This window comes from Sminthopsis crassicaudata, chromosome 3 (assembly GCF_048593235.1).
Source record: "Sminthopsis crassicaudata isolate SCR6 chromosome 3, ASM4859323v1, whole genome shotgun sequence".
NCBI lineage: Eukaryota > Metazoa > Chordata > Mammalia > Dasyuromorphia > Dasyuridae > Sminthopsis > Sminthopsis crassicaudata.
The window spans coordinates 73576813-73591625 of NC_133619.1; the positions used below are offsets into that span (position 1 = coordinate 73576813).

At 34.1% G+C, this 14813-nt stretch overlaps 1 protein-coding gene across 10 annotated transcripts in view; it reads right to left on the reverse strand.

The window, feature by feature from the left end:
- Positions 1–9096, reverse strand: part of UNC80 (unc-80 homolog, NALCN channel complex subunit) — a 218502-nt gene extending 209406 nt beyond the window's left edge. For 8 of the 10 annotated variants that reach the window (XM_074298825.1, XM_074298823.1, XM_074298826.1 and 5 more), the window contains exons 1-4: positions 8933–9095; positions 7860–7908; positions 4451–4607; positions 2337–2638 (exon numbers count right to left, since the gene is read on the reverse strand). In XM_074298825.1, coding sequence (XP_074154926.1) covers positions 2337–2638; positions 4451–4607; positions 7860–7908; positions 8933–9024 — 600 coding nt within the window. In that variant the 5' untranslated portion in view covers positions 9025–9095. Of the gene's footprint in view, positions 1–2336; positions 2639–4450; positions 4608–7761; positions 7909–8932 lie in introns of all 10 variants that reach the window. The other 2 variants (XM_074298820.1, XM_074298830.1) reach the window with 2 other exon arrangements.
- Positions 9097–14813: the final 5717 nt, after the last annotated feature.

Here is a 14813-nt window from a genome sequence, read left to right on the forward strand (position 1 = left end):
ATGATCAATGTTAGAGAGGATATGGGGAAAATTGGGATACCAATTCATTATTGGTGGAGTTGTGAAATGATTCAACCAATCTAGAGAGCAATTTGGAACTCTGTCCGAAGGACAATCAAACTGTGCATCCCTTTGATCCAACAATAACACAACATACCACTGTATCCCAAAGAAATCACACACATAAGAAAAGGGAGGGAAGGATCTATATGTTCAAAAATATTTATAGTAGCTCTTTTTGTGGTGGCAAAGAATGAGAAATAGAGGGGATACTCTTATTGGGGAATGACTGAACAAGTTGTGTCATTTGGTTATAGTGAAATACTATTGTTCTATAAGAAATGATGAATGGGCTGATTTCAGAAAAGCCTGGAAAGGCTTACATGAACTGATGCAAAATGAAGTGAAAAAAAACAATATTGTACATCAAAAAAACCAACCAATCAACATTGTGTGATGCTCAACTACTGAGTGACTTAGCTCTTCTCAGCAATAAAATGATTTAGACAATTCTAAAGGATTCATGCTGAAAAATACTATCCACATTCAGAGAAAAAATGGATGGAATCTAAATGTATATTTAAGCATACTTTCATTTTCTATGATTCTTTTCTTTTGGTTTGTTTCTTCTTTCACAACATAATTAATATGGATATGTTTTACATGATTGAATATACATAACATCTATGTTATATAGCATATATAACATCATATAATGAAATTGCTTATTGTCTTAGGGAGTAAGTAGTGAGGGTGAAAGGGAGATAATTTGGAACTCAGAATTTAAAAATAGAATATTAAAATTGTCTTTGGAAAGTTGGAAATTGGAAAAAAATGTTTTTAAAATTATATAAAAATATCTTTTCCCCAGATTGGGATGGAATGGGTAGGGCAAAAATGAATCCTCCTGATTCTGTGTCAAAGTTTGTTAAAAGCCTTTCATATCCCCAAATTAGTTTCAGGGATCAAAGAAGATCACAATTATGTGAATTTACAGTTTGCAAAGATCTTTAAAATGTTGGACTCAGAAGGACCTGAATTCGAATCTAGCTTTAGACACTTATTAGCCATGTAATCCTGGTACGTCACTTCACTGTATTTACCTCAATTTCCTCATTTTGAAAAGGAAATGGAAAACCACTCCAATATTTTTGCCAAGATAATCCCAAAGAATCCCAAAGGATTGGATATGATTGAAAAACAACTATACAACAACACTTTATCATTGATACTATTAGCCATTTTAATTACATATCTATGAAGCATACATTTTTTTAAAACTTGAATTTTCTTGAGATTTTTTTTTTTTTTTTTTTTTTTGGAAATGTATATTTTCTTCACAACATGACTTTTATAGAAATATTTTGCGTAACTTCACATGTACCTTCTCAATGAAGCAGGGTCATGGGGAGGGAGGAAGAAAGAGAATCTGGAACTTAGTTTTTAAAATAAATGCTAAAAATTGTTTTACATGTAACTGGGGACAAATAGAATATAACAATAGAATAAAATTATATATATATATATATATTAATTTGAAGTAAAACTATGAATATTTATTTATTTTCCTCCCTTAAGTATTTGAGGTCATTATTAGGCTCAGAATTTTTGTGGACTTTTAGTTTGTTTTAGCATAACTGTATCTTTTACTGTGACCTTTAAGGGTTACATTATCCAGATAATTGAAGACTGGGATCCATCAGATTAAAATTAGCTTGAAAGATAGCTCTCCTTATTCATTCCTACACTCAAAATCACAGAATACTAATTCTGGAAGTGGTCTTTGATCATACAGTGCTACATTGGGAAGGAGCCTTAGACCATATAATGTTAGAATATAAGACATGTGCTTATGGAGTTACAGGAATATAAAATTTGTTGTGAGTACAGTCTTCATTTTGTCAGAAAATTTCTAAATCTTCCTATCCTCTAATACCTCCCTTGTAAGCCTATCAAGTAGTTTGTTTCCACCACTATCTTTAGACTAAACATCACTCTCTGGGATCTATTTACAAAATCACATAACCTTTAAGAGCTGGAGGAGACATTAAATAGCCATCTAAAAAACATAAATAAAAACAATGATGTTTATTATTCCTGACAATTAGTGATCTAAATTCTTCTTTATAAGGATGGGGGAACCAACCACTTTGAGTTCATTCCACTTTTTCCTGGTTCTAATAGTTTATAATTTTTTTCTATGATCCAATAGCACTTGAATTTAAGACATTTTCTGCCTATGCACTGATCTGCAAAATAGTCCTATCAAAATTTGGTCTTGCTGAGATGAAAAAATAAATTAAAGTAGCTTTTCTTCTCTCTAGACATCTCCTTACCTTGATCCGGTGTACCAGAGGAGCAAATAGGAACACAAAGAGTTCTACAGTGGCCATGGAGTTCTGGAAGAATTTCCTACGACTATTCTCTTCTTCTTCATGGGAGCTGCCTCTCCGAGGGTGGGCTGGTGATCCCTGGTTTTCGACTTGATGGATGAAGGCACTGCTGCCACCACCCCAGCTGGAGCCTCTGTCACCTCCCCCAAACCGATCACTGTTGCAATCCTGGGGGGCCTCAAGCAGCATCCAGTGCAGTGTGTGAAGGAGCTTTGTTTCTGCAACACCTAGTTTATCCTGATGACCTGGATGAAAAATATTTGCCAGTGACATCTTTTGAGAAAAACTGGAGATTTTGTGAACCAAACAATCAGTTTCAAATGTAGGGGCTGTGAGACTTCTGCTAACTAGTTACCAAGTGATAGGGGATGTACTCTATGGCGTAACTTCCCTTCCTTTCTGTGGGTAGTAATAAAAGTCAAATGTATGCGATGTAACACCATGTTAAAGGTTTATTGCTTTAAAAGGCATAAAAGCTACTAAAATCTATGGTGAATAATAAAACCATAAAGCAGTACTTTTTAGCCCAAGGTGAAATGAACTTTTTTTTTTAATAGATAACTACATATCAATATAATTAATTCCCTTTGTAATCCTAAGTATTTTGTTTTATACATTTAAAAACATTCTGAGAATTGGGTTGCCAAAGGGGTCTATGACATAAAAAGCTTAAAAATCCTTACCTGAAAAGGTTTTCTTTTAATTCATGTAGGTAGTAGAAACATTATGAAAGTTTTTAGTAAAATTGAAAATGTCTAAAGCTTTTTCAAAATCCTTGGAAAAGTTTACTGGGAAAAAAAGGCTTTTCTTAGGGAAATGAACAACAAATAGTAACAAATATTTTCACAAAAAATATCTCATCTGGTTTATGTCATTTCTTCCTTTGCTCCTGAAGCAGTCTGGATATTGACTCATATAAATTCAGTCTCCTTTATTGATGCATCAGAAAGAATTAGTGAGCTCACACTCACAATTCTCCTTAGGGAAAGGATTAAAATTTCAATGTAAAAGGGGAGGTCCCTTTGTGTAACTACAGGAGTGAAGGAAGTATGGGGTAGAGGCTTGGTTACTGGATGTTTCTGTAATATTAACTGGGACTGCATTTTAGAATACTTTTTTTTTTTTTTCAGGGTTTCTATACATGTTTTCTGAAATCCTTTTGTGGCAGAGAATCATTTTAAATCTTTTTCTCAATGTGGCAGTACAACTAGTACAGGTTAAAGATTTGCTGGCTCTGTAAACTGTCATATGTCTAGCAGAGCATATTACTAGGTTCCCTTACCATGTGATTTATATTGGTAGACATTAAGCATGAAATCTTTCAGTCTTTCTGTCACTAGGAATATAATTACACTGATGATTACCTGAAGGAATGTAGAAGGGCAAATATCAAGTATATTCTGCTAAGAAATTTTTTTTTGCAGTTGTGTCTGTTAACAGAGATAACAATATAGAGTTTCATTGATCGACTTATGAAATTCATGTGGTTATTTTCATTGATAAATTCAAGTAGAGAAAATATAGATTAGAAACTAAAAATAAAGATAATGATTTTTTAAAAAACAAGATATAGTCAGCATTGATTATAGTTCATTTTAAGAATCAAGTAAAAAGAATAAAGAAGCAGTATAGCATTGTGGATGTGTTGTCAAAATGACCTAGACCAAAACTGCACATCATGGGCAAATAAATCACTCAACCATAAGCTACTCTCAAGACTTTAAGCTATAGATTACTTGTGAAACTGGTAAGTTCAAAGAGTTCTTATAGTATCCAAATCACTGGGTTTGGACCTAAAAATGTTATCGTGATCCAAAGTGATGTAAATATGATTTTAGCAGATGGACTTCTAAATCCACAGTCACTTAGGAATGGACTAAGTCCAAAGGCAAAAATAGTGTGATCGTTATAAGAACAAAAACCAGCAACAAGTAGTTGCAGTCATAGAATGAACTGTCATTAGTTTTCTGGGAAGCACTCTGGGGACACATTGGTTCAGCCAGATTCTCATAGGTAGATAAGAATACACACTATATAGAACATAGTGGAGTACCAACCCAGTTTATTTCTGTTGGAAAGCAGTGTTGCAGTGCAGTGCAGAACATGAGGCAATGCAGCTTGGACCAACTCCCAGCGGGAAATGCTCTGGATGGCTTCAGAAAGGGCTGGAGAGAGGCCATGAAGCTTGTTTTCTACTAAAACTCGTTCAAAGGACTAGAGGAGGGGAAAAGCACAAAAATTATTGCACTAGACATTCTTAATGCCAAGTAGAGAATAGATTCTAAGATACCTTCTACTAAAAGGTATTTTTATTTAAAACATTTTATTTAATAATTTATTTCCTTCCCAATTACACATAAAAACAATTATTAATATTCACTTAAATTTTTTTTTTTGAGTTGCAAATTTTCCCTCTTCCTCCTCTCCTAATCTTCTACAATGAGAAGGCAAGAAATTTGATATAGGTTATACATGTATAGTTATGGGAAACATATTTCCATAACAGATATTTTTAAAAGATAAAAATAGTAACTTACATTTACATAACACTTCACAATCTACAAAGCACATTAAATGCATTATTGTGTTTTAAATTCATAGGTAGAGCAATTATTATTTTCTGTATTTTATAGCTGCCAAAGCAGAGGTTCAGAGAGGAGTTATATAATACAGTAGAAAATGCACTGGATTTTAGATTCAGACGACCTGGATTTGAATTTTACATAGCATAGATCTGTGACAATGAGTAAGTTATTATAACATTCTAGGCCTCAGTTTCCTCATCTGTCAAATAAGAAGATTGTACTATACAACTGTTAGGTTCTTTTGAGTACTCACTCCAATGACTTTATAGGATTTTAGTTTCAGAGATGAAAGTGATCTCAGAAGCCATCTAATACAACCAGTTCATCATATGGATGATTTTCCAAAGATAGTTAGCATAAGAGATGAAACTCAAACTACAGATCTTCTGGTTCATTTATACTATACCATGTTATCTATGATGAAAATTCCAAGGTCAAAATTTTTTAATATTGTCATTTTAATGATTACTATATCTCTGTATGTCTGTATTCAAATCAATACTAATCTATTATAATTTTAAAGCTTTCAAATCTATTTATGTAATTTGAATGAACTACATAGCACGCATAGATGTTCATTTCCATACAATGGGGAAAAAGAAACTAGTTTGGTCTTTTTCCTTTAAATAAGTTAAATAAGATAAGTATATTCAAACATTTTTTTTTTTTTTGAATATTCCATAGGGGTTGTTTGAAGGTTGCAGAAAGAACCAAATATCTCAAGAGCACTCATGGTCAAAATTGTTATCAATGAATGTTCACTGCTTTTGTGCAATTTTAATCATAAACATAATGACTTCTTGCTGAATCTAATCCTGGGGTCATCTAAAATGACTCTCCAGTGTCTCTATAGTCAGAGCTGATATTTGGTCCTGATATAGGAACTACTGCCCCCAAATCTAAGCTGCTTTTGAACTGACAGTTTCAATTATTTTATGTTCTTTTCTGGAATGTCAACTGTGCAGTTTTTGCTAAACATTACAGAATGAAAATGCATTATTTAACTCTTTCTGCTTCTTTCTGATTTCTGTGTAATGCTAAAAAATATGTAGGTGGAATTAAGTTGGGATTGAGGATGGAGAAGATTGGGATCAAAAAATAAAAGGCCAAATTGGTAGCTAATGCCCTACAAAGAACCAATTCACCAGTTTAGTTCACATGAGTACACAGAATTAAAAAAAAAAGACCTTGTAATCAAAGCTATTCTGTGATTCTGTGGCTCTGTTATAGAGGGAAAAAAAGGAGAGATCAGAGTTACGGTCTTTTGTTTTCTCTTAACAAGCTAAATAAAAGCCTTTAGATATTGCTTGTGTTGTAGATCCAAATACTTTTACAGTCTTCAGCCTCTAAGCATCTGAAGCATTAATTAACCAAAGGAGGAATTTAAAAATATAAAAGATTTAAAAGCCTGCACACACCTAAAACTATCTTTGAGGGCAGCTAGATGGCGCAGTGCATAGAGTACCGACCCTGAAGTCAGGGGGATCTGAGTTCAAATGCTACTTCAGCCACTTAACACTTATTAGCTGTGTGACCCTGGGCAAAGTCATTTAATCCTAACTGCCTCACTCAGAAAAAAAAAAAAATCTTTGAGTATACTTCCTACAACAAAAGGTTGGTATTATAAATGGCTTGTTTATGAATTCTGGATAGTCATGTCCTTTTCATTTTAAATGAATATTCAGCTAATGAAACTTTGGATTTTGTTTCCAGGCTAGAAAAAGTTTTTTTCCCAGGTATACATACATTCAACTCCACTTCACTCCCAGCCCATGCACTCGTTCCATACACTCAGTTTGTGTGTTTTACTTTATTCATCCATTGATTTTATATAAAGACATTTGTCAAATAGATATGACTAATTATAGATGGATGGGCTCAGTTAAAGTACAAAAAGTTATTCAGGGCCATTCAAAGGTAGATGAAGAATCAATGACCTTGTATGAGAATTTATTGTAATTAAAATGTCATGTTGCTTCTGACTTGAGCTAAGCAGAATCGTATATCGATGAACCTATGAAAAAGTATTGTATCTTTAAGAACTTTGTTTTGATAATTTTGAAAAAAAAAACAAGAAATTCCAAATTGTTTACCCCAAGCAAAATCTAATGGCTATAATATATTTATATATAAATATAACACATTTATATATAATAATGACTGTTTATTGATTGGACCAGGGTCCATTTAGTCATTTACCATTTAGTGTGCCTATCTGAAAACAAATTTCATATACATACATACATACATACATACATACTATGACAATAGAAAAATAAAGATCTCAATTTGGCATCCCAATTCATAGCTATACTGAACTCCATTACCAATCTACTCAATGATCTCCATTCCTCATTTTTTTTCAGTCTGTAAAATGAGATGAATAGTGTTTGACTAATTTTTTTAATCATGGAGAATTTGGGAGGATAAATATGATTATAGAATGAAGCATTGTTAGCTCTCTGGAAAATATACATTCTCCCACACATAAAAGAACTACACATTATTATAGCTATTTTGTTGGAGGATATACTGATATCATTTGTTAGTAGACAAATAAATTCACCAACTCAGTTTTAATAAGTTACCATGTTGTGAAATTTATTGGACCAAGTGGGCTAAAGACTTCTGAGAACCTGAAGGCTACCTTTTAAATATTAACATCTTTTTCTGATGCTTTCTACTTTCATATATTTTCAACTTGTTATATAAATTTGATGATTCACATATAAAATCCCACAAGTTCATATTATTTTGTTTCTTTGAGTATTTTATATATGTACCTCATATGCAACTACTGCTGAAATTAATCACATGTTTTTCTTCTATTTATCACAGTGACTATGATGGATTTGCCAGTTAAAAAGTGAAAATCACATACCACACAGGAGGCTTCATATTGTTTTCCCAGTTTGGGCCTCAAAAAGGCACTGAAAAATTAACAAATTTTTGTAAAATTGAAGCAATAACAAGCAAAACAAGGTATTATATATTTACATATATATATATATATATAAAATCATTAAATACCCTTTGTATTTTCACAGCTAACAACATGAAAAGCATAGAATCATTAGACTCAAATGTCATGTTTAAGAACAGTAATGGACAAGCATTTGTTGTCAGCTACAGTCATTGTTTTTATAGAGTAATTCTATATTCAATGGTCTTGTGTTTAGTGTTAAAGGTAAGAGTGAGATTTATATAAGAAATGGTACTTGGTGTTCTTCAGATTTACTAGTAATATTGTTGAAAACTGGAAATGATTATACCTTCTTAGACTTGAACTGAAAGCCACAATTTTCAGAATCCATTTTTACATCTGGCAGCTATATATTTTAGAGGTTGCTTATTGGGAAAGGGTTTGGGCCTTTCCAAGAAAAAAGGCAATCCTTGGCTGAAAAGCTTTTCTCAGGGGCTTTAACTAGGAGGATGACAATCATGTCTAAGTGAAAGCAAAATTGGTAACAAGTGGTCATAACAGGCACTCTCAATGTGAGAGACTGGACAAACAACAGGTCACTGGTCTAAAATCACAGTGGGAGGCGGAGGAGAATCAGTACGTATAAGCACGTTTATCTTCCTTGTTCCTCCTCCCCCTCTTCCCTTTCCAGCTATCGTCCTCTATCTCTAAATAATACATATATGTGTGTATGTGTGTATGTACATGTATACACACATACATTACGTATAGATCCAAATCTATATATTTGATAGTTTCCTGTCGGTATGTCATCAAACTTCATTAAAACAAAACAAAAACAAAAAAGGATTCCAAAGGCTTGCTTTTTCCTCTCCAGAGAGGGAGTTGCACGCATTGGTGCTGCAGCAACAGCAGCAGAGCATCCGGCCCCATCCAGAGCACCTCCAGTGGCCCAGGGAACCGGGGTTGGGGGGAACGGGGAGGAAGTATTTCTAGGACCGCGCAGTGCGGCGTGTCTCTTTGCCCCTCACCTGGTTTGCCTCCAAAGGAAGGTCTGGATGGGGAGGGGGATGCCTCGGCCGCTGTCCTGCTCCTGGCCTTCGGAGCTTTTCCTCTTCACCATGATGGTGGCTCCTGTGAGCCCTATTGAGGGACCCAGCACTGCCTCCTCGGTAGCCGCCGCCGCCTCCTCTTCCTCCTCCTCCCGCTGCTCCCCCCAACTCTCATCCCCTCCTTCCCCGAGGCAGTGCCGGCTCTCTCCGCCCAGATCTCCCGTCCCTCTCCCCTTCCCCCGCCCCCCTCTGCCGGTGTAAAATGGCTGCGGGAGGAGGGGAGGATTGGAGGAACAGCGAAGGGAGGAGGGGGGAGGAAGAAGATGTCCGCCTCGCCCCCTACTCTCCCTTCCTTTGCTTTCAGCACCTCCCACTGTGGACAGCGACCCGCGTAGGGTAGTTCAGCTTGGGGTTATGGGGAGGCAGCAAGCAGCGATCGGGTGAAGCTGTAGATAGTTTCCACTCTGAGCATCTCCCTCCTGTCCCGCTGCGTCTTTTCCTTTAGCCTAATTTGGCTTCTTCAGCCCGCAGTATAACTGTTTCTCTCCTACTAACTGTACCCCAGGAGTGTCCACTGTTTTCCTGACCTCCTGACAGTAGTGACTGGACGACAGCACCGTTTGGGAAGGAGGAGCATTTGGGAACTGCAAAGCTGTCATTGACACTAACATCACTCACACCTTTAGCAAGGAGATCAGGTGCACCCCTTGAGTCTCCACCTCCATCCCAAGGTACACACACACACACACACACACACACACACACACACACACGCAGGCACACACTCCCTGTCCCCGAAGCTCAGCAGAAAGGGGTCCATGGAGAGGGGGAAAAAAAAAAAAAAAGTGTAAACCAGGAAGAGCTGCAAGCTTGGCAGGTCAGAGAAAGCCGTAAATTACTGTGATGTGAGAATTTAAAATGTCAGCAGGAACCCGACATTGCTTGTACTGTTTCTTTCTGAGAAATGGAAAACCCAGAGACCAAGATGAACCAGTTGTGGGTGAAAGTTAATTGGTGTGAGGAAGAGCACACATAATTATCTTATGCAGCCATTTATTTTATTATGGTCCATTGGATACATTTGAGTGACACCTTTTTGCTCTTTCCCTGGCTACCCTTTTTTCCTTAAGCTCAATATTTGTCAAAATGTTTGAATATCAAGGTTTCAGAATTATATGAATTTTAGGAATATTTACAACCATAAAACTAAATGTGGAAAGAAGCAAAAATATGAATAGAAAGAAACATCAGAAGGCTCATCTGTCTAGAAATAAAACATTCAAAATTGGGGGAGGGGTAAGGCATTATGTCATCTTCACCCATATAAGTATTTGCATATAAGCAAAATTACAGGCCCTGCAAATGTCTAAGATGAATATACATCAAGAGAGCCAAACATCTGCAGCTCATTGTGAAAAGCTTGGCTTTAATATATGGGAATTTTCACTCTCATGGATATTTTCTCTATGTTCTTACTGTTCGTAATGATATTAAAAATTTTTTTTTCCACATCATGATAATTTACTCAGTAGAGGACAGTAGTTCCTCCTCCTCTTCCAAGGGATCCATCGTACATAATAAATAATATATTTAAAAAAAAAAAGAAGAGAGAAGTCGGCAAAAAGTATGGAGCTCCCTTCTTTGCAAAAGGGGAGTGTGGGTGTTATCTGCAAGCCACACATTCTTTATAATATCTCAACTTTCATTTTTTATTTTCTTGAAACTGACAACTTTTAATAATACAAATCAATTACATTAAATAAGAACATACCAAATTAAAAGTAATTTATTAATTTAGATTCTGAAAAATGAATAAAGACCAGGATAAAACAAATTCCAAACAGTGAAATAGTGTATTTTGCAAACATATTTAAAAAAAAAAGCAGGAGGAAGGAAATGAGAAGTCATGGAATCATAGATAAGAGGTGTATTTTTTTTTGAAATGTAGGATAAAATGGTAAAAGAAAATATATATGAATATTAATTATGAGAGTAATCAAAGTATTATTGTAATTCATCCTTCATTCTCAAAGAGGATCAATAACATCACAAAGGTGATTTCGACTTGCACATGAAATAGATTCAATTGAGGCAGAAGTACAATGGAAGATCTTTTCTTTTCTAAATTAAGATTTTTCCCAGATCTCAGTTTGTTTAAGGCAAAATTCATTTAATGATTAAAGGCTATGTAAAAATCAAGATAGGAATAAGGAATGTCATCATTTAAATATTCAAAATAGAAGGTTATGTTGGCAGTTAGACTTCTCATGTGGACAATAAGAACCATATTTTCTCTTTTTGGTGTTCTCTTGTTTTCTAATAATGTTTATAAAGCATCCAGTAAGTATAGAAACTATTCAAAGTATTCTTTCCAAAATGTCAGGAAGGCTTAAATAGAGGCAATGCAATAATGTTCCAATAAAATTATATAAAAAAGAAACTGAGACTCAAAGTTCCCAGTATGATCAATTTAATAACAAGGCTAGCAATTACCATTAAAAGGGATCCAAGGCTTTTTAGTAGCCAAATCTGCAACAGACAGTCAGACAAGCTCTTTTATACAGTTGAAAGGGTAGCAGTACTAAAAATAATTTAGTGACTAAGACTATGATTGGTCTAACACAGAGATGGAGTGTAAGCTATGCTTAGCTTGACTCAGAGGAGGGATTAAAAAAAATTCATAAATATCTTCTGGAAAATCTTGTGGTAGGCGAGCATGCTGTGACCAGGTTGACTCATCTCACCTCCACAGTCAACAATTTCACAAATTTGAGTTACAGTAGGCTTAAGGGAATTCAATTAGCATGATGGAGGGGGGGGACAACCAATATATTGTGAATTGATTATTAATTTTTAATATATCACTAACAACTAAGCCTTATTAAAATAATAAAAATAAAAGGAGCCATCAATTTTCAATTTCTCACAGGGTAGTCAAAAGAATACTAGATTTGGAAATAGCTTTGCTATTTACTACTTGTGTTGATATAGACTAAAATACTTTCTTAACCTGAAAAATCAAGAAAATTTACTAGAGTCTACTAAAGTCCTTTATGGATCGATCCTATAAAATTGGCTGGATGGGAAAAGAGCCAAATATAAAATGCCAAAATTCTACTTTAATAAAAATTTCAGTAGAAATAGAACTACAATTACTCTTTTGTATTTTCTTTTTTGGATAAATAAAAAAGATAAATTAAAGCATTCATTAAGTACTTAATATGTGCCCTACACACACTATGCTAAATGTGGGAATACATACATACATACATATACATACATATATATATAATTTCTACAAAGAACCTATGTTCTAATGGGAGAATTTAACACATAAAAACAATTGAAAAATGGGGATAGTCGTCAGGAGAGATACCCACTAAGCAATATAAAATCCAAAAGAACAGAACTGAGAGAAGATTGAACATGCCTGGTTTGACCACTTCCTCAAATGAAAATTTTGGAAAAGAACTTGCCAATTGGAGCAAGAGAAAAACACATCTCCTAGGGTTGGGAAGTAAACTCTAGAGAGAATCTAAGAGAGGAGTGAACTTATCACGAACAAATATAAATATTTCAAAATACAAAAAAAAAAATTCAAGAAAGAAAATTTTATAGTGAACTCGTAACAGTTTTATAAAAATATTGTCAGTACACACACACATTATTTCAATAAGGCAGCAACAAAAATTATTGAATTTGTGTCTCATTTATATTTCTTTGGACATTGATTATCAATATTTTTGTCTCACATTTACTACATATTGGTTATGTAATGATGGGTAAAATACTTAATGTTTTAATGAGCCAGGTATTCTCTAAAAATTGCAAAGAAAATCTGCATTAGTAAAGGAAGTTCCTCATCAAGGGTCCCCTGTACTGATGAAATCTTAGACTAGTAAAAAAGAAATTAAATAAAAATTTTTTAAAATCTGACAATACAACAAATTGTGATACTTTATTGCTATAGTTTATACACTTAGCCAGTTTATTTTTTTTCCTTAGCCAGAGCAAGTAGCACTTTATTATTCCAAAAACATTACTGAAAAATCATTATCAGTCTCTAATACAATACTAGAATAATAATAGCTCATATAACTTTAAAGTTTGCAAATTGCTTTATGTAAATTATCTCATTTGATCCTTCCAACAATATTGAGGAAAGTGCCACAAGTATCACCAATTTACAGATGAGAAAATTGGGGTTCAGAGAGCTTAGGATCACATGCACACTTTATGACTCCAATTTTAATTGTACCACCTTTTCAGAGAATAGAAAAGAACATATTTTGAGAGTTGTTGAACAGTTAAAAAATTCAATTGACTTGGTATATATGGCAGTTGGAGGGAAGAATGTGTGTGTGAAAGAGATAATGAGGGAGCCAGGATGATTCCTAGGTTTATAAGCCTGAGGGATTGGGAAGATGGTGGTTCCTTTCACATTAATAAGAAGAGAATTGGGGGAAAGAGAAGATGTTTTGTCCTAGGAATATTGTCCTGGGCATAATGTTAAAGATGTCTATTGGAATCCAGTTTGAAATGTCTGAAAGGCAGTTTAAGATGCAAGATTACAGTTAAGCAGAAAGACTGGGCAGGAAAAGTAGATTTGAGAATCATTAGCATAGAGATAATAATTTAATTCATGGAAGCTGATGAGATCAACAAGAGAAGTAGAACAGAAGTAGAAGTAGTAGTTTTAGAAAGAAATTTATATTTAATTATGGGTGAAATTGTAAATTCATCCAATCATTCTTGAAACCATTTTTAATCATATTAGAAAAATTCTGAATTGTACATATCAATTTGAACAATTTGTACAATTTCTGGACATGTACCTGAAAGAAGCTAATAAAAAAGGTAAGTTTTCATATATGAAAAATTGTTCATACAGCAATTGTGTGGTGAAAAAAATAGAAAAAGTAAGTCCTTTAATTGCAGATTGAATAAATGACAGGTGAATTTAATTAAACATTTTAATGCCATAAAAATGAATATTAAGGATTCAGAGAAAGTTGAACCTTGCAGTGTTATTAATTGGCCTGATTTTAATATTGTTGTGTCTCAGGGAGACCCAAGAAATAGAGAGATGGGGAAAAAGCAGGTCAGTTAGATCATGATTGGCACTTATCATTTAAGTTTGCTGTGTTATATGTGCACGATTTGTGGTAACCCAAAACAATTACAGTAGTAACATCAATATAACTGACAAAATAGTAACAATGTTACAATAGTAACATCATAGATCACTGATCACAGATCACCATTACAGGTATAATGATGAAAAAGTTTAAACTACTGTGAGGATAACTAAAATGAGATATAGAGGCACAATGTGAGTCCATGCCATTAAAAATGGTGTTGATAAACTTGCTTGATGCAAACCTTCAATTGTGTACAAAACACAACATCTGTGAATTACCCTAAGAGTAGTATAATAAAATAAGATATACTTATAGGGCAGTGTTCCATATCTATTCATTCCTCTTCAGATTGTACTTTTGATTCTCCACAAGAGTTTTTCTATCATGCCATAGAAGCCCTTTCATTTTGTAAACTCACTTCATCCCTGGATTACTTCTCACCATTGACAAAGTGGTCAAAGGCTATGACAATCAGTTATCAAAAGAATTATAGACTTTTAACAAGTAGATAAAATTTCTTCAAAACATTAATAAGAAATAGGCATATTGAAACATCTGTCATTTTGCCTCACACCCAGAAAACTGACAAAAATAAGAATAGTCAGTGTTGGAGGGGGATCTGGAAAAGATAGGCACATTAATATACTATTGTTAAAGGTATGAATTGATCTATCCTTTATGAAAAACAATTTGGAATTATGCTAAGAAAGTAATTAAAA